This window comes from Pogoniulus pusillus, chromosome 10, assembly GCF_015220805.1.
Source record: "Pogoniulus pusillus isolate bPogPus1 chromosome 10, bPogPus1.pri, whole genome shotgun sequence".
Lineage (NCBI taxonomy): Eukaryota > Metazoa > Chordata > Aves > Piciformes > Lybiidae > Pogoniulus > Pogoniulus pusillus.
Window position 1 is genome coordinate 22,388,779 of NC_087273.1, and position 19,224 is coordinate 22,408,002.

General features: G+C 41.2%; 1 protein-coding gene across 1 annotated transcript in view; it reads right to left on the reverse strand.

Moving 5' to 3' along the window:
• Nucleotides 1-19,224, reverse strand: part of PTPN3 (protein tyrosine phosphatase non-receptor type 3) — a 169,995-nt gene that overhangs the window by 21,276 nt on the left and 129,495 nt on the right. Inside the window, 6 exon segments of the mRNA XM_064150026.1 lie at nt 243-371; nt 4,248-4,394; nt 5,185-5,246; nt 5,506-5,596; nt 7,492-7,655; nt 12,520-12,676. Of these exon segments, the coding sequence (XP_064006096.1) occupies nt 243-371; nt 4,248-4,394; nt 5,185-5,246; nt 5,506-5,596; nt 7,492-7,655; nt 12,520-12,676 (750 nt within the window).

Here is a 19,224-nt window from a genome sequence, read left to right on the forward strand (position 1 = left end):
AGCATAATTTATTATAGAACTTCAAAAAAGTATGTTTCTGAACAAGCTCTAAAGAAATAATCACACTATGTGATTCACATAATATATATTCTTTAACAAAAATATGTGTGTGTATCTATATATATACACACGCACATGTATACTGACTGAGATGTACATGTGAAGATACAGTCTGTATCTACCTATCTATACATACATTCATTCAGCTTGTACGGGGAAAACTAAAGGTAACAGACATTTACCTCAACATTTGTCATCACCATTTCTCTAACAACATAAGCAATTGTACAATCTTCAGAGTGGCATCTGACACGAAATCTGCCATATTCCATTACATCTGGTGGATCAGGCCAATACTGATGGCATTTGGTCTGCAAATAAAAATCAGCACACATCAAGACTGTATACAAGCACTACTGTTGCCAGCCTCCCCTCCTATGCTATAGTTCAGGGAATTCAAGGAGCAATATAAAAATCTGTTCTGGATTGTCAGTGAAGTGTTTACATCTGAATTTGAAAATCATGTGACAAAGTAGCTAAATTACCTATAAATTTCTGCTGTAGTAATTTATAATGAAAATTTCAGGTAAATGGGATTTGAGATGCTTTCTGTCTGGTAGTTATCTGCAATTGCTAAAATGACTTTCCAAGGCACAATGTAGGAGGAATGGATGGATTTATCCATCTTAAGAAAAGTGTAGGGTGTGAATTATAGCTGAAGTCAGCCACCTAACAGCAGGTTACAGTGAAGACAGAGCAACAGTTTTCTTCAAAGTGCAAGAGACAACTGAAAAGATGGTGTGAGAAGGGAAAACAATCCTGTGAAAATGGCCTAGTACAGAGATGACATGCCTATGAGACTGTGGAATCTGCATCCTGGAAATAATCAAAGCTTAACTGACATTACACTGTGTAACCAACATGAAGTTCAAAGCTGTCTCTGCTTTAAGCACAGAGGATGTGACCAGATATCTCCAGAGGTGCCATCAAACTATAATTATTTTTAGACCTTAAAGCTAAATCATGCTAATGCAAAAAACATTTTGTGTTCCAAGATAAACCTATTTTAAAAAACACTGAATAATGCTTGTAAGTATTAGTAGAATTAACATGATATAGAAAGCAGGCTCAAGTATCCACAGTAATTTGGTTTCACAATGAAAATTGTCTTTCACACTTTTAAGGGAAAACTAAGCTCAGAAACTGGAAGAAATGATGAATAACTTTAGTTCATGAACATGTCATTTGTTACTCTTTTTCTATGTTAGATGTAAGACTGAAGACAGAGACATTTGCTTAAATGTCTAATTCTCTGTAAATTCTGAAGTTATAAAAAGCCCAGAAACACACTTATTGATGCAGGAAGTGTGTAATTTGCCCTCTGCCTCAGTCAGGTTTCATGTAAGGCCATAACGACCAAATTACATGTGCACATGAGCATACCTGATGTGCTTTGCATGCATTTGGATGCTTTGCATGCACTTTGATGTTAATGCAGTTTGAGGTAAACCAAAATACAAGTGAGAGTTGAAGAGGAATTCAACATTAAAATTATACCTATGAAATACCCCAAAATAAAATGTGTTAATTCTGCATAAAACCGTAAGGAACCATTTTCCCTCCTGCATTCTGCTGCTGATAGTGAAAGGCTGATCTTCAGATCCCTGCCACTCTGCTGCTAAAATCATCGTCTTCCTTTTTCTGGTTCATCTTCTAGAGGCATATTTAACATGTAATTACTGTAAAAACTATCCTAGTGACCATATCTATTCCTCATTTCAAAAAAGCTAAGCTAAGAGCAGAAAATTTGTCACCTCATTTCCAATCTAATCAAAGGGTGAAACACAAAATAGACTGAACTTGAAAGTATTCCAGTGAAATACTAGATCAGTGAAATCTTTGTCAACTGAAGGCGACTCCAGTTTGCTCATCAACATAAAGGTTTCAAAGTTTGATGACGGTAATTAAAATTTCTCACCTTCCACTTCTGCAGTTCCAGTCTTGGAGTCAAAGTGCCATAATTTAACCAATATAAACCATGTAGTTTCCATGTACAAGTCCACTGCACTTACGAGAAAGTAATACTAAAGGAAAAGTCCAGCTGAGGGACGGGAACATGCAAGAGATTCATAAAAACCCAACCTAACGCAAGTGCCCAGACATTGTACTGAAACTATATTGTGTGTGACTAAAACAGCTGAGCTACAATTGTTCTCTTTGCTGCCTACAGATTTTAATAATTATTACCACTAGCTCCAAAAGAAATCCAATAAATCCTAACATTCCTAACATGTTTATATTTCAGCTTGAGTTAATTTGCATTGTCTATCAACTTGTCAACATTGCCTGTGCCATCTACATTCTTTTTATTACTTCTTTTTAAGCTAATACAGAGTAGCAAGATTTGGAAATTTTAATAGGTTAACATTTCATAATTCTGGATTTTTGAAGGCTGAATTTTCAATGTCTAATAATCCAAATTTTAGCCATTATGCATGAAATTACAGCTGTAGTGTTTTACTTGAAATACTTTCCCCTTTAAATTTAAGTAAAGTTTATACAAAAAAACATTACTGGAGACAAAAAGTTCTCAACTTATACTTAACTATCTTCACATATCAATCTTCACATGTCTTCACATATGGGCACAAACAGGCACATAAGAACCAAATGAGGTTCAACAACCACAAGTGCAGAGTCCTGCATCTGTGGAGGAGTAATAAACTGCACCAGTACAGGTTGGGAAGAGATCTGCTGGAGAGCAGCCCTGTGGAGAGGGATCTGGGAGTGGTGGTGGATAGCATCCATGGGACAGCAATGGGCCCTTGTGGCCAAGAAGGCAAATGGAATCCTGGGGTGTATTTAGAAGAGTGTGTCCAGCAGATTGAGGGAGGTTCTCCTTCCCTCTACACTGCCCTGGTGAGACCTCAACTTGAGTACTGCCTTCAGTTTTGGGCTCCTTAGTTTAAGATGGACAGGGATCTGCTGAAGAAGATCCAGTGGAGAGATACAAGGATGATTAGGGGACTGGAGCACTGCCTGATGAGGAGAGGCTGAGGAACCTGGGGTTGTTTACTCTGGAGAAGGGAAGACAGAGAGGGGATTTAATAAATGTTTATAAATATCTGAGGGCTGGGGGTCAGGAGGAGGAGGAGGACAGGCTCTGCTCACTTGCTCCCTGTGACAGGACAAGAAGCAATGGATGTAAGCTGCAGCACAGGAGGTTCCACCTCAACACAAGGGAGAACTTTACTGCAAGGGTCCCAGAGCACTGGAGCAGGCTCCCCAGAGAGATTGTGGAGTCTCCTTCTCTGGAGACTTTCAAGGCTTGTCTGGATGCATTCCTCTGTGATCCATGCTAGATTCGGTGGTCCTGCTCTGGCAGTGGGGTTGGACTTGATCTCTTTGGGTCCCTTCCAACCCCTTACATCCTGAGATCCGGTGAGCAATTATTATGGTGCTTAGGACTTCAATGCCAGACAAATTTGATAATGCAGGACAGATCATATAGGAAGTAAAGGCTATACTGAAGTCATAAAAGAGTCATCACCTTTTCCACCTCTTAGAAAAACCCCAACTGTTCAATTTTCAGCTTCTGAAATGTCAAAACCCTTTATGTATATTAATAATATGAAAACTCCATGTTTAAAACTACAAAGGATACAATAAATCAAACTACATAAAAAATCAACAAGATATGCCTCTAATTTTCACTGTGTTATTCAGAAATTAATAGGGTGGTATAATTAAAAAGAATTATCAGAGAAATTCTCTGAAAAAATCTAAAACATAAACAAAAGCAAGCAAGTTAATTTCTGACTACCAGCATGCTAAACCTAGTAAATCAATGACAGACTTTTATTTGACACCAGGCTGCAAGTTTTGCTTGATCTGCTCAACAGTTTCAGACATCTGTTGAATTGTTAGAATAGCAACTGCCACATGGAGCCCAAGTTACCGGGGGAAAAACAACAGCACATACTATCTGGCTGATCAGCAAAACAGTCAATGCAGTGAATTCTGTTTATCAGACAGCTGGATTGTTTTCAAAGAAGTAGAACAAAAAGAAAGCTATAGAATAGAGCTCTAGAACTGTTCATATTAGTTATACAGAAATCTTAGCATTCAGAGAAATTATTCAAAAGAAAAATCTGGACTATTTTAGTCTTATTTAATCATAAACAACAGGGAACAAAGTTTAAAGGCACAGCACCTTTCTACATCATACAAAGAACCTGAACACTTACTCGTCCTCGTTCAGTGAGAGTTGTTAACATGATGATCAGTGACAATTTGTGATCCCAGACTACTTGCCAGAACTGTGCACATGTGTGTGGAAGAGGGCCCTGAGTTGCAATGTACCTGTTCACAATGCCCACAGAAGGAATTTCCATCTATAAAAAGAAAAATCTGCTTTCACTACTCAAGTACTATTTTCATCCAGCATCTCATTCAAACAGGAAGTTTTCAGGAAAGATTAAGAGAGAAGCTAATTAAGACAATCAAGATCACAATTTGTTACGTGAAAAATATGTAATTTAAACCTGTACTATAGATTCTATCATTCTTCACGCTGAACTAGGAAAACATGATGAATAGTAAAAATGTGTTTGAAATCTTGAAACTGCAAAGCTCTCTAAATTATCTAATACTTAGTAAGAAATAATGGAAAGATATATCAAAAGTACACTAAAAGGAGCTGTTTCTTGCCTGATACTACACACTGTAAGATATCAGTTGATTCTGTTAATAAGAAGTTAGCCGATTGATACTTAAGTATTAGTGTAATTCTTTCTTATCCCTCTCTCCCAGCTGACACATATGATTAGGGCAATCAGGGCTCTGGTTTATCTTCTGGACCCTTTGTAGCATAATTGGAAGGGCACAGTGGTTATAGAGGCAAAAAAGGCTTGGTTTTAAGCTAAAGGAGTCAACAGCATTTGCAGTATATGGAAAGGTAAACAAATTTACTGGTTAAAAAGTCTGCACATTATCATTGTATATACCACATGTTTGCATTTATTCTGTATCAGGATGGCCAATTGCTTCACATGAGACTTCATCTTTTACATTTATGTTTGTATTTTGATACTAAATGAAAGCCCCCTATTCCTTAAAAATCACATATTCAGTCTATTATTGTAATATAGGAAGTGAACAAATGCAAAATGTTGCATGACTTACATTCACATAATTTGCATTAATGTAATCTTCATCTCCTTGCAGTGTTATCCTTGTGGCATCATCTACATGCAAGCACAAAAAAAGGGAGTAAAATTAGCAGTTAAGGGGCATGTTTCCCTTCCATGAAGTTAAAAAGGTATTGCAGATGTACAAACAGCAGAATACAAACAAAATCAGATTACATTTTAGAAAATAAAATGAACAGTTATACAACTTTGATTGTAGAATTAAATCTTTAATAAAGAAGTTCAATGGAACAGTTTTATAAGCTATCATTTAGAGGATAAACAAAAATAGGAAGAAACTGTACTTAATACTTACAGGGGAGAACATCCTTGTATCTATTCTTGTCCATGTTACAAGGTAACTTTGCACATGTAACAGACAATCCTGGTTTCTTTCTATAAAGTTGCTTCAAAACATAATGAAAAAATGAAGAATTTTGAGGGATGCAAGTATGCTATACTTACAAAATATATTTAAATGATACACTGACAAAAATATTATCTTGATTATCATTAATTTAATATTTTTCCTATCTATCTGCAAAATTAACCTGAGAGATTTTTCTACTTCATTTGGCAAGAATTTCTGTTATTGCCAACCTATCACCATCTTTAGATGAATTTCTAGGAAAAAGAACAAGGATGGAAGTTACTGATACAAACCATTTCCCTGCAAAGTTGTTTCCTCGTTACAAACCCATAGATCAGAAGGGGTATAGACATGAGGATGGAAGAAGCAAGCAGTAAGAGACATCAGAAGAAAAAAACAGTTGCAGACTGATACTTTAAAGAATCAACTGTAACACAAAAAAAATCAGACAAGCTTTTGTTTTCTGAACTAGATCCATCACACTTAATCCTGCAAGCACCTGAAAAAACAAAGCTTTGATGCATCACAATCTCATAACAAGTGACTCTCTTTTGAGCCAATGCCTATCTAGCAAACTTCATCTGGAGCAAATGTAGGCATATGAGTGTACAGCCAAAATTTTAAGGTCAGAATGCATTAAATGCATCTTGCAAGACAACCAAAGCCTCTACACTGGGTGACAGAAAAAGAACATCAAAAGTTTATCATGCTGTGAGATTTACTGAATCTTAAGACTTTGTATCACAGCTCACCCTGTTTTTCAACTTGAACAGCCATAAACAAGCCACGTGAGTACTTGATAATATATGCAACTGAACAGATTCTATCGATTGTAAATCAAGTTCCATTTTACTACAGCCAAACTGCAATTTCTGCTTTTGTTTGAAAGACAGGAATTTAATATTAAGAAACAATTCTGGACCTTCATTATTGTTGCCTGGCAAAAAGTCATTTGCCACTTACAGACCTCTTAAATTCTGCTTAAGTGGAGGAAGATAGCCTGGAAAAACTTGACTATTCAGTCTACTGGCTAATTAGTAAAATAGTAAATAATGTGAATGCAGAATTTGAGAGCCACCAAAGCTGATAAGATGATGCTGCAGTTGTTTCTTTTCTTCAAAATTACCCACAATGGCAAAACAAGCATATACGTATTCCATACTCCCTTGTCACTAGAGAAACAGCTAAATTACCTTTTGGAATTTCTTATGCTAACACTCAAGGAACTAATTTAATAAACTATGTCAGTTTTCTATGGCATTTCTTGCTAACAACAAACATGACAAACATGAATTCATTAATCTATGAAGCAGCTCTTCCAAGTCTCATCCTGTATACTGGCAAATCCCACTTACAATGTAATCTGCTGGAGAAGTAACCATCAAGATTTTAGATTGCCAGGGAGAAGCAATACATAACCAAGAGTTACAAATGTCCTTCAAACAGAAATTAACATTCTAACAGTTTCATATCAACCTCTAAGAGAAGGTGAAGAATGGTCAAGCTGCTCCTGTTATTTCATGAAAGCAGGCAACACAGAGAACTTGGAACTCTAACTTAAGGTATAAAAGATGCTTTAGAATGTCACTGAGTGACATTGAAACAAGGAAACAAAGTATGAGACTGATCTCTCTCAAACCCCCACTACTCCACTCAATAAAATACTTAAGAAAATTTAGTGAGCTTTGGGTATTTGAGGTAGAAACATGACAACTAAACCACATTTTTCTCAGCAGATGATGCTTTATGCAAGATTGAGAGCTAATCCTTCCATATTCTACACAGTGATGGGTGAAACTGAAGAGTAAGTCATATTTTTGCTTTCTTAAGACTGAACAGCAGCAATAAGATTTCCAATTAACTAAGTACTTAAATTACTGGCTGGTCACAGCTACTGGTCTATATTACATTTGAGAGCTCAGTACTACTTACCTCAAAATGATTTAGGATAGTCCCACTTTCTAGCCCTCTCCTTAGCTGCTCCATAGAGTCTTCCAGTATATCACCACCATATTCAGAACAGGTAGGAAGAAAAGATTCTGAGAGATTGTGAGAATCGGCTTTGTCTTCTAATTTAGGCTCCACAAACTGCTTAACTACCGAAAGATGAATGGAAATACAAAATATGTTACAAGACACAATAATGTGTTTCCAGTACATTAAAATTTACAGCTTGCAAGAACAGAATTTGCAAAGACAAGGCCTCAGGAACGCAAAGAAACTGCTTTTCTTTATGTGCTATATTAATGTAGAAGCCACAAAGAGTAAAATGTTCTCATGACCTTCAGAAAATGAAACTCCCCAAAGAATATATGAAGGCAAGGAACTTGACTTCCAAGCACAAAGAGATTTTTTCTGCAACTCTGTCTTACAGAATGAACTGTTGAATAGGCTAATGAATCACAACATCCACCATGGTAAAAATCAAATTAATTTTGTCTAAAAATGTTTAGAGCATTATAAATAGAATATGCCTTTAAGAGGTTTATAGAAATTTGGACCTTGAACATCAAAACAGACATAAAGATTGTGTAATCCCTTGCCATTAGCAAAGCAACTGCATTAACTTTTGCAGTTGCTTATGATAAAACCAAAGGCAATATTTTAATAAACTACAAAAAAAGATTATTAGTTCATGACATTCCTCGCTAACATGTTGAAGGACATAACAAACATTAATGAGTTAATATACATAGTAGTTATTTTATCACTAAATGTGTTCAGCTGCGGTTATCAAAATGGCTTATATATGTCAAGAAAATGGGGAGCTGTTTACACTCATACCTATACAAAGAATTGGCATGGGGTTGCAGACTGTATTTAGCTAAAAGCAGACTTCTCTTATCTGCAAGAAGGAAGGGAACAAGAAATGTTAACAAAAGACTCACTGCAGAGACCCAATAGGAAGTCCTACAGTAATAGGAACAGCATTGTTTATGGAAAAACAAGACCAAGATACCACCTCTCTTCCTAAAAACGCAAGAAATTTTAAACAAAATAAATGCTGCAGAAGTACATCTAATTTATGCAGTGTTATTTCCTCTTGTTTCACAGAAATCCCTTCAGACTTTTAAATCTTAATGTAATCAGAAACTCTGTCCAATGCCCTTCCATAATCATGTGTGTTAAGGTCTTACCACAGCTTTTAAGGAAAGCAAGTAAACTAGAAGTTCCACATCATCTGAAAGCCCTTTGGAACTGCATGTCTTTAAACATGGAGAAAGTAAAACCAAGCTGGACAGGATTCCCATATTTTAAATATATAGGCTTAAGGCCCTGCATATTTCAGAGATTGTCTTCTATTTGCTGGCAGACGAGCAAGTAATCAGCACAGGTCATAAAATGTCTACTGTAAGAACGGAAAGGAATCAATTAAAAAACCTAGAAGAACAAAGCAGCTTGTTTCATTGTACAACTGAATGGTGCCAGGGAACAGCCCATGGGTACTTGCATACCTGCAACTGGGGATTTGTGAAATTATGCATGGGGTTGAAAAAGAGCCCCATGAAACCAAAACCAACAAACAAAAAACATTTGCAATGGATGATTTTTCCTCACTGATTTTTAGACTTAAAAATAAGACGATTTGGACATTTGTTTTTTAGCACAGATCTATTCCCAGGACACCAAGAACACATTTACAGTATCACAGTATCATCAGGGTTGGAAGAGACCTCACAGATCGTCAAGTCCAATCCTTTACCACAGTGCTCAAGGCTAGACCATGGCACCAAGTGCCACGTCCAACCTTGCCTTGAACTGCCCCAGAGATGGCAACTCCACCACCTCCCCGGGCAGCCCATTCCAGTGTCCAATGACTCTCTCAGTGAAGAACTTTCTCCTCACCTTAAGCCTAAATCTCCCCTGGCACAGCCTGAGGCTGTGTCCTCTTGTTCTGGAGCTGGCCACCTGAGAGAAGAGAGCAACCTCCTCCTGGCCACAACCACCCCTCAGGTAGTTGTAGACAGCAATAAGGTCACCCCTGAGCCTCCTCTTCTCCAGGTTAAACAATCCCAGCTCCCTCAGCCTCTCCTCGTAGGGCTTGTGCGCAAGACCTCTCACCAGCCTCGTCGCCCTTCTCTGGACACACTCAAGCATCTCAACGTCCCTTCTAAACTGGGGGGCCCAGAACTGAACACAGTACTCAAGGTGTGGTCTAAACAGTGCAGAGTACAGGGGCAGAATGACCTCCCTGCTCCTGCTGACCACACCATTCCTGATGCAGGCCAGGATGCCATTGGCTCTCTTGGCCACCTGGGCACACTGCTGACTCATGTTCAGGCGGGTATCAATCAGTACCCCTAGATCCCTCTCTGTCTGGCTGCTCTCCAGCCACTCTGACCCTAATATGTATCTCTGCATGGGGTTGTTGTAGCCAAAGTGCAGCACCCTGCACTTGGAGCTATTGAACCCCATCCAATTGGACTCTGCCCAACTGTCCAGGCGGTCAAGGTCCCTCTGCCGAGCCATTCTGCCTTCCAACTCAGTCACATCTGCCCCCAGCTTAGTGTCATCTGCAAACTTGCTGATGACTGACTCAATGCCCTCATCCAGATCATCTATGAAGATGTTAAAGAGGATGGGGCCCAGCACAGATCCCTGAGGGACACCACTAGTGACTGGCCGCCAGCTGGGTGTGGTACCATTCACCACCACTCTCTGGGTCCGGCCCTCCAACCAGTTCCTAACCCAGCCATGGGCTGACAGCTTAGCCAGCAGTCTGCTGTGGGGGACAGTGTCAAAGGCCTTGCTGAAGTCCAGATAGACCACATCCACAGGCCTCCCCACATCCACCAAGCGGGTCACCTGATCGTAGAAGGAGATCAGGTTAGAAAGGCAGGATCTGCCCTTCCTAAACCCATGCTGGCTGGACCTGAGCCCTTTGCCATCCCTTAGGTGCGCTCTTATCACCTCCATGATAACCTGCTCCATCAGTTTCCCTGGCACTGAGGTCAGGCTGACAGGTCTGTAGTTCCCAGGTTCCTCCATCCGACCCTTCTTGTGGATGGGGACCACGTTGGCCATTTTCCAGTCTCCTGGGACCTCTGCGGTGAGCCAGGACTGCTGGAAAATGATGGAGAGTGGCTTGGCCAGCTCATCTGCCAGCTCTCTCAGCACCCTGGGATGGATCCCATCTGGTCCCATGGACTTGTGGGTGTCCAGGTGGCTCAGCAGGTCCTGAACTAATTCTTCATGAATTTCCAGGGGAACACACCGCTCCCCGACTCCATCCCCCAGTTCAAGAGGCCACTTGCCCTGAACTCCTCCCTCCTGAGGCGAAGAAGGCATTCAGGACCTCAGCCTTTTCTACATCATCAGTTATAGTATTCTCCTCCTGGTCCATTAAGCAGTGGAGGCTCTTCTTGCCCTTCCTTTTAGCATTGATAAATTTATAAAAGTGCTTTTTGTTATCTTTCACGGAAGTCGCCAGCCTAAGTTCTAGCTGGGCCTTAGCCTCTCTAATTTTTCTCCTGCATAATCTGGCTATCTCCTTAAACACGTCAGGAGAAGCCTTCCCCTCCTTCCAGAGGTGATACACCCTCTTTTTTTCCCCCAATTCCTTCAGGAGCTGTTTACTCATCCAGGCTGGTCGCCTTCCCCGACGGCTCATCTTTCGGCACATGGGAACTGCCAGCTCCTGTGCCTTCAAGAGCTCCTGTTTAAAGTAGGTCCAACTATCCTGGACCCCTTTGTTCTCAAGGACTGCTGCACAGGGGACTTTGGAAATAAGTTTCCTAAGCAAATTGAAGTTTGCCCTCCGAAAGTCCAAAGTGTAGGTTTTGTTGTAGTGCCTCCCTACCTCCCTGCATATTGAAAACTCCACTAACTCGTGATCACTACACCCCAGGCAGCCGCCCACTGCCACATCTCCTACCAGCCCTTCTCTGTTGGAGAGCAGCAGGTCAAGCTGAGCTTGACCCCTAGTAGGCTCACTTAACAGCTGAGACATGAAGCTGTCCTCCATGCACTCTAGAAATCTCCTAGACTGCCTCCTCTCTGCTGAATTAAGTTCCCAGCAGGTATCTGGCAGGTTAAAGTCACCCACAAGGACAAGATCTGATCTTGAGACAGCCTCCAGCTGTTTGTAAAATATCTCATCTGTTTCTTCATCCTGCTTGGGTGGTCTATAACAGACTCCAACCAGGATGTCAGATTTATTAGTCTTCCCTCTGATTTTAACCCACAAGCTCTCAACCCCTTCATCCCTCACCTCAAGCTCAGTGGCATGGAATGACTCCCTAATATACAGAGCCACCCCTCCTCCTCTTCTCCCTTGCCTATCTCTCCTGAAGAGGTTATATCCCCCCAGTATAGCAGCCCAGTCATGCCTGTCATCCCACCAAGTTTCTGAAATGGCAACTATATCATAGTCACCCTGGTGGACCAGGATTTCCAGTTCCTCCTGCTTGTTACCCAAGCTGCGTGCATTGGTGTAGATGCACTTCAGCTGGGCTTTCGATTCCCCAGTTGTCCCTAGTTTCCTTCCCACTCTCTCCTTCTCAGAGAGAGTAATTGCCTCACCCACCCCCTTCAGACCTAGTTTAAAGCTCGCCTAATGAGCCCTGCCAACTCCATTGCCAGGACTCTCCTGCCCCTCCTAGACAATTGCACCCCATCACAATCTAACAGGTCAAAAAACCCAAAATGCTGCCGCTGGCACCATCCCTTGAGCCATTTATTGATATCGTAGGTTCTGCTGTTCCTCTCTGTGAACTCCCTTGCCACAGAGGGAACTGAGCAGAACACCACCTGTGCTCCTGCCCCATCTATCAATTTCCCCAGGGCCTTAAATTCCTTTTTAATTGCCCTGGTCCCCCTCTTTTCTATTTCATCCCTGCCAGCCTGTATTACCAGCAAGGGGTAATAATCAGAGGGCTGTAGACAGAAGAAAGTTATGCCACCAAGCATAAGAGCAACAGTCTCAAAAACATGAAAAGTTAATAAAATTAGCCCAGTTACCTTTCCGCCTGACCAAAAGTGCAAGCTCTCTTGTGTGAGATTCTCTGCTGGCTTTTATGAACATGACCACCTGGTCATGAGTGTGCTCTGAGATATCTCGGCCATTTATTAATATTATCTGATCGCCTTCATTCAGCTTTGGAACGCATATATCAGCCTGTTTAAAGACCAAAGAAACACATTAGAATCATAGAAACAAACAGGTTGGAAGAGACCTCCAAGATCATCCAGTCCAACCTAGCACCCAGCCCTGTCCAGTCATCTAGACAATGGCACTAAGTGCCCCATCAAGCCTTTTCTTGAACATTTCCAGGGATAGCGACTCCACCACCTCCCCAGGCAGCCCTTTCCAATGCAAATCACTCTCTCTCTGAAGAACTTCCTCCTAATATCCAGCCTGTCCCTCCCTTGGCACAACTTGAGGTTGTGTCCCCTTGTGCTGTTGCTGATTGCCTGGGAGAAGAGACTGACCCCCACCTGGCTACAACCTCCCTTCAAGTAGTCGTAGACAGCAATGAGATCACCCCTGAGCCTCCTCTTCTTCAGGCTAAACAGTCACAGCTCCCTCAGCCTCTCCTCATAGGGCTGTGCTCCAGGCCTCTCACTAGCTTCATCACCCAACTCTGGACATGTTCCAGCATCTCAACATCTCTCTTGACTTGAGTGGCCCAGAAGTGGATTAATGTTATTGCATCCAGTCATGTAAGCAGGAATACATCAGTATATTAAGTTCATCATGCAAACTGAGTTTTCCTGACAAAGTTTCATCTTCTGTAGCAAAAGTTCTATCAAAGGATTCAGATCTAAAGTGATCTTTCTTGCTCCAAAGCATCTCAGTCAAAATGAAAAACAGTTCAAGCAGCCTACTTCTAGTGGGAGGTGTCGCTGCCTATGGTGGAACTAAATGATCTTTGAGGTCCCTTCAAACCTAAACCATTCTATTATTCTCTTGATAGCTATAAAACTATTTTGTATTTATCAAACAGCCATCATGAGATTGCTTTTGAAGATGTAAATTTTAGATTCCATGTCTCAGCAATCACTGGTTATAGCCATTTGAAACCAAATTTCTAGAGAATGTGTTTTGGACCTGTAAGATAACACACTTCAGTTTTCATGCAGTGAAAAGTCTAAACATAATTTTGATGGACGTAATGTAAACAACAGGACATCCTCTGGATAAGCACTTTTTTAAATTTAAAAGAAACTATACACATTTCATGTATCTTTTCTCTTCCAGATTTTGTTTGGTGCATATATAACTTATTCCTCACTCCATTCACTCAAGTTTTAACAAGAAGATGCATGTAAGCACCCTGCATTTGTGAGAAATCCTTTTGCTACCTGTGCTGCAGAGAAGACTAAAATAAGTTTTTTCCCACCTTAGAAGAAATCTTATGTCTTCCCTTGAATATAGCCATTTGTATTAACTGTTGAACACTATGGTTTGTTTAGCTTTTTCTGCCACTTTCTAGAATGCTTATTTATTAGTTCAGTGCAAAGAAATTCAAGTTTTGCTTGATATGGTGATGATACTGTGAAGGTAGTTAAGGGACTAGAACATCTGCCATATGAAGAAAGGCTGAGAAACCTGAGAGTGTTTAGCCTATAGAAGGCTCAGGAGTGATATTGATACTTGAAGGGAACGTGCAGATAAGATGGAGCCAAGCTCTCTTCAGTGGACACTAGTGACACGTCAAGAAACAATGAGCACAAGCACAGGAGGCTTCAAATGAACATCAAGAAACACCTTTGCACTGTGAGGATGAGTGGGTATTGGAGGGAGCTGCCTTTAAATGCTTTGGAATCTCCCACCTTGAAGCATTCAAAAGTCAGAAAGGACATGGCCATCCCTGAGCAGAGGAGGTTGAATAAGATGACCTTCAGGCCCCTTCCAACCTCCTGTGATCAGTAATATGAATGTACAGGACTCTACAACCTTTGAGTCTTGAGTAGTATTAATAAATTGCTGAGGTTTGAACAGGATTGAGCAGAGTTGGGCAGAACTGAATAGTCTGAGAAAATAAGGAGAGTAAGCAGGATTGAGTAACTGAAATAATAAGAGAGACAGCTGCAGAGGGATGACCTTCGGAGGCTTGGCAGAGAAGCTGAGGGAGTTCTGAGCTCTGCAAGGAAGGCAGGCTGGTCAGCCCTGGGAACAAGCAATGTTGTGGCTAAGTTGTTGCAAAGGGGGACTAAGGGGGGTAGTTGGTCAGATCTGCCTCTGTGCATGTGGACAGCCCATTTCTGCCTATGTAAGCTTATCAAAATGTGCTAGTTTGAAGCAAGCTAGAATGTTTTGGTAAAAGAACTAGATAACGGGCAGTGAAATGAAAACAATTGATGTCAACTTCTCTCACAGTCACGCTGAGAACTCTGGGAAGAAGAAAGACTTTTTCTCCATTTTGCTTCTCTTCTGCCTTTGCCTTCAGACCTGGTCACATCTCATTAACCCTGCTCCCATTAACCTTGCTCCCTAACCTCTTGGCTGCACCTCTCTTCTTCCTGAGAACTGGGGTAAGGTTGAGAGGGCCGGGGGGAGGTGTTGGGGTGGTTTGAGAGCCCCTCCTGGGGACTCAGGTTTCTGGGAGGGGAGTTGTGCTTTTGTATTGTTTATCCTTTGTATATTTCTGTATATAATTGTATATAACTGTATATATTGTAAATAGCTGCTTGTAAATTCTGCTAGCTGTAAATAAATTGCTTCATCTATATTCCCAGGGTCCGTCTGAGTTAGCTGGGGCAAATTCAAAAGTGTGGGAGGGGCGGGGTAACCCCCAAACCATCACATTTTTAATTGGCTTTCCCAACGTGGGGCTAGAGATTTTTGAGTGATTGGAAAATTAGCTCTGGGAATTAAGATGAAGCTAATCAAGCAGCTATTGTACTTGGTGGGGATTGCTGTGTGGCCTGTTTTCTGGTTTTTTGTGTACAATTGGATCAAAGATCAAATTGGTTATTTCTTGCTTCATGTAGTTTTTAAGAAGGCTAAAGTTAAGCTTTCAAACATGTTCTGGAGCTGGGGTGATTTTATTCTTGGTTATGCTGGTTTTAGTGTCACTGAGAATATTACTAGTGATATTACAAGAGTTTTTGTCAATAATGTGACGATCAGTCAAAATGCTGCTTTATCTACTGCTCTCATGAGGGTCATCCAGCCCCAAACTGAAATGCCAAGTCCATGCAAGGATTTTTACAGGAAAGAGACTGTGGCGGGGTTGCTGTGCATTATCATGGCTCTTATGATTTTAATATTCATATTAATTTTGGCATTATTGGTGAAAAATTCAAAACCAGCTTCTGTAAGAGCTAGGAAAAATTCTGTGTCTCAGAAGCAGTCTCTTTCAAAGCAAAACAAGGGAACACAGTTATCGGCTTCCCCCTTGCCAGCCTCTGCCCCTCCTTCTCCAAGTGCTGGGAACACGGCCAGTGTTCCCGCCAATAACATAAACAATGATAAGGATAACAAAAACAACAACAATCCACAGAGTTCGGTAGGAGCCTCAGGAGGACAGGCAGGTACCCAAAATTAGAATGTTCCTAGCAACAATCAAAACACGTCAGGGTTGGCAGGCATCCCAGGAGGACAGGCAAACAATCCCACTAATGCTAGTAACGCTAGCCCAGTCAGTCCAAATCCTAATGACACCAGCTCAGCCAATTTGAACCCCCAGCCAGCAGACCAGAACCAAAATCCTCCTGATAAAAGCAAGGCAGATCTGAACTCACAAGCTCCAAGTCAGACCTCCAATAATTCAAACGCTCCAGGTCAGACCCCTAAGGATTCAAATCCTCCAGCAGACACATCCAAGTCTGTTGCTGCTCAGGCCCTTCTGGCACCTGCTAAGGCAAAAGCTAAGACATAGAGAGGTTCGCAGGAGGATGGAAGAGAGGGGACCTCTGGTGATCAGCAGCAGGAGGAAGAGGAGATAGTTAGTCTGCGAGACCTTGTAGATGTGCTGAGACAACAATACTCAAGGGAGAGGAGTGCTGTGAGGTTAGCTGCCAAGAGAGAGGATGGTTCCAATGAGTTTAAGAGTGCTATGAGGAAGGTTCTGTTAGGCCCAGTACCACCAGATCAGCAGGACGAACAGGAGGAAGATGATATCCAAGGCTCCAAGGATCCACTCAGAGAGGTCAGGGAAGTTAGGAAGGAATACACAAGGGAATCAAGTGAGCCAATCCTAAGCTGGCTAGTGAGATGCCGTGGCATTGGTGCTAATGCTCTGCAGGTAGGAGACAAGTCTGCCAAGCAGCTGGGACCACTCACTAAGGAGAGTGGAGTGGACAAACACCTAGCAAGTCCTCTTGGTAGGGTTAGCTTGTGGACACACCTTCTGTTGGCTGTGGCTATGAGATATCCTTCCCGAGATGATTTGCCATGGGCTGCCAAGAAGTGAAACACCGCTGAGCAGGGAATTAAGCTTCTGAAGGAGTTTGCTGTGAAGGAAGTGCTTTATGGAGATCATGGCACTCATGAGCCTGACGATATTCCTTTGGGAACAGGTCTCATGAAGAAGCTGATTAAGCTTGCTCCTCCATCCTATGCTAACATCTTGGCCAGCAAATTTCTAGCAAGGAGTGATAATGGAAGATCTTTCACTGTTGGTGAATTCACTGACCAGCTCAGGCAGATTGAGGACAGCTTGTCCCATTCTGGTATAATCTGTGCCATAAAGACTATGACTACAGAGATTAAGAATACCATGAAAGAACTGAAGGAGGACTTTACAACCTCCATTTCCAATCTGGTAAAGGATACCATTCCTGCATCATCTGAATGGGTGCATGTTTCTGCCATCAGGAACTGACGCCCACCTCCTACAAGGCAATTCCAGCCCAGGAGGAGACAAATTCCACCTAGACAGCAGCAATCACATGCGTCACTGTGGATACTTCTGCGTGACACATACGGTGAGAACATGAACAAGTGGGATGGTAAACCTACTTCAGCTCTTTCAAAGAGGGTCAGGGAACTGCAGAGTGGCAGAAACAGAGGCAATAATGCCAGAAAAGTAGCTGTCACTTCTTAAGCTCCCGAGAGCAATTGCAATTGTTCCAACTGTTGCAGTTCCTCTCACAACAACACCAATCACTGTGTACACCCTACATGCCATGTTCAGCATTAGGGGTGCCCTGCCTCCAGCCAGGAGGAGGAAAGGGATAGTGGAGAGAACCGAATCTATTGGAATGTATTCATTAGGTGGCCTGGCAGTTCAAGAGTTCGGAAATACAGGGCTTTAGTTGACACAGGTGCTCAGTGTACTTTATTGCCATCTAATTGCAAAGGGACAGAGTCCATTTCTATCTTTGGAATCACAGGTGGATCTCAAGAGTTAACTAAGATACAGGCTGAGATCAGTTTAACTGGTAAAGAGTGGAAGACACATACTATTGTAACAGGTCCTGATGCGCCTTGCATTTTGGGAATTGACTTTTTGAGACAAGGTTGTTTCAAAGATCCTAAGGGTCACAAATGGGCTTTTGGAATAGCATCTGTAGAGATTGAGGATGATAAATTGAAATTGTCTATTAGACCTGAACTTTCTGATGAATTCTGCTAGCTGTAAATAAATTGCTTCATCTATATTCCCAGGGTCCGTCTGAGTTAGCTGGGGCAAATTCAAAAGTGTGGGAGGGGCGGGGTAACCCCCAAACCATCACACAAAAGTACACGCCCCTCTACGAACTCCACTATATAGGTGTCACGCTTAGCTTCAATAAATGGACTGACCATTATGCATCACACTGGTGTAAGCCCATGGCCTAGAAGAGAGGCCAACTCCATAATAAATTTATTTTAATTTTTATATTTTTAAACTTAAAAAAAGATACTTGTGAGTCATAGATCTTTACTGTTACCCTCTTTTCACACTTGTTCCCTGTATTTCCTTCTGTCCAGTGCAGCTTTATTCATCTAAACACAAATTAACGAGCCTTATGGAAGAACCCATCACCAACCCCACAACTGGGAACAAGCTGTTCTAATTATACCTGATCCTGATTATGCCTTGCCTGGGTTCCAAAGTAGGTTTATCAGTGATGTACTACATTATCATGTAGAAAATCAGAAGAGACAGACAGGAGAAGTGAGAATGAACAAATCAGCAAGAACATAAATTAAGAATAAGTAAATAGAGGCAAGGATAATAAAGGAAAAAAATTGGGAGCCACTTGTGTCAGAGAATAAAGTAAAAGGAAAGAAAACTTAAGACATGTATGAATGCTACAAAACAGATAAAACAGAAAGAGAAATGAAAGATGTATGCAAAAGGAAAAAATGCTAAGCATAAAATCTGCTTTTTTAAAAAAAAGTCCTCCAACTTTTTCCAAATAAATAAATAAATAAAATGACAAAGAATAGGAAAGATTGGCAATGATTAATAAGGATAAGGATTAGGAACAGTCATTATTTTTTTCAACACTGATTTAACCAGGTATTCGCAGCTTCCTGAATACTCCCTCGCTATATTTTGTACAATTTCCAAAGGCAAGATTAAGGACTTGAATGACTGATTGATTTAATCACCCCAAAATAAGACTGAGATACAAATAACTCTCTGAAATAGAATTATTTTTAAAAGTAAGTGAAATAAAAATGTATGAGGTCAGTTTAGAAGAGTGAAGACACCAACAAGAAACAGGAGGCAATGGCTTCTGATCTTCTCTATTTGTCTAGAATTTAGATTTTTTAGCTGGTTGCTG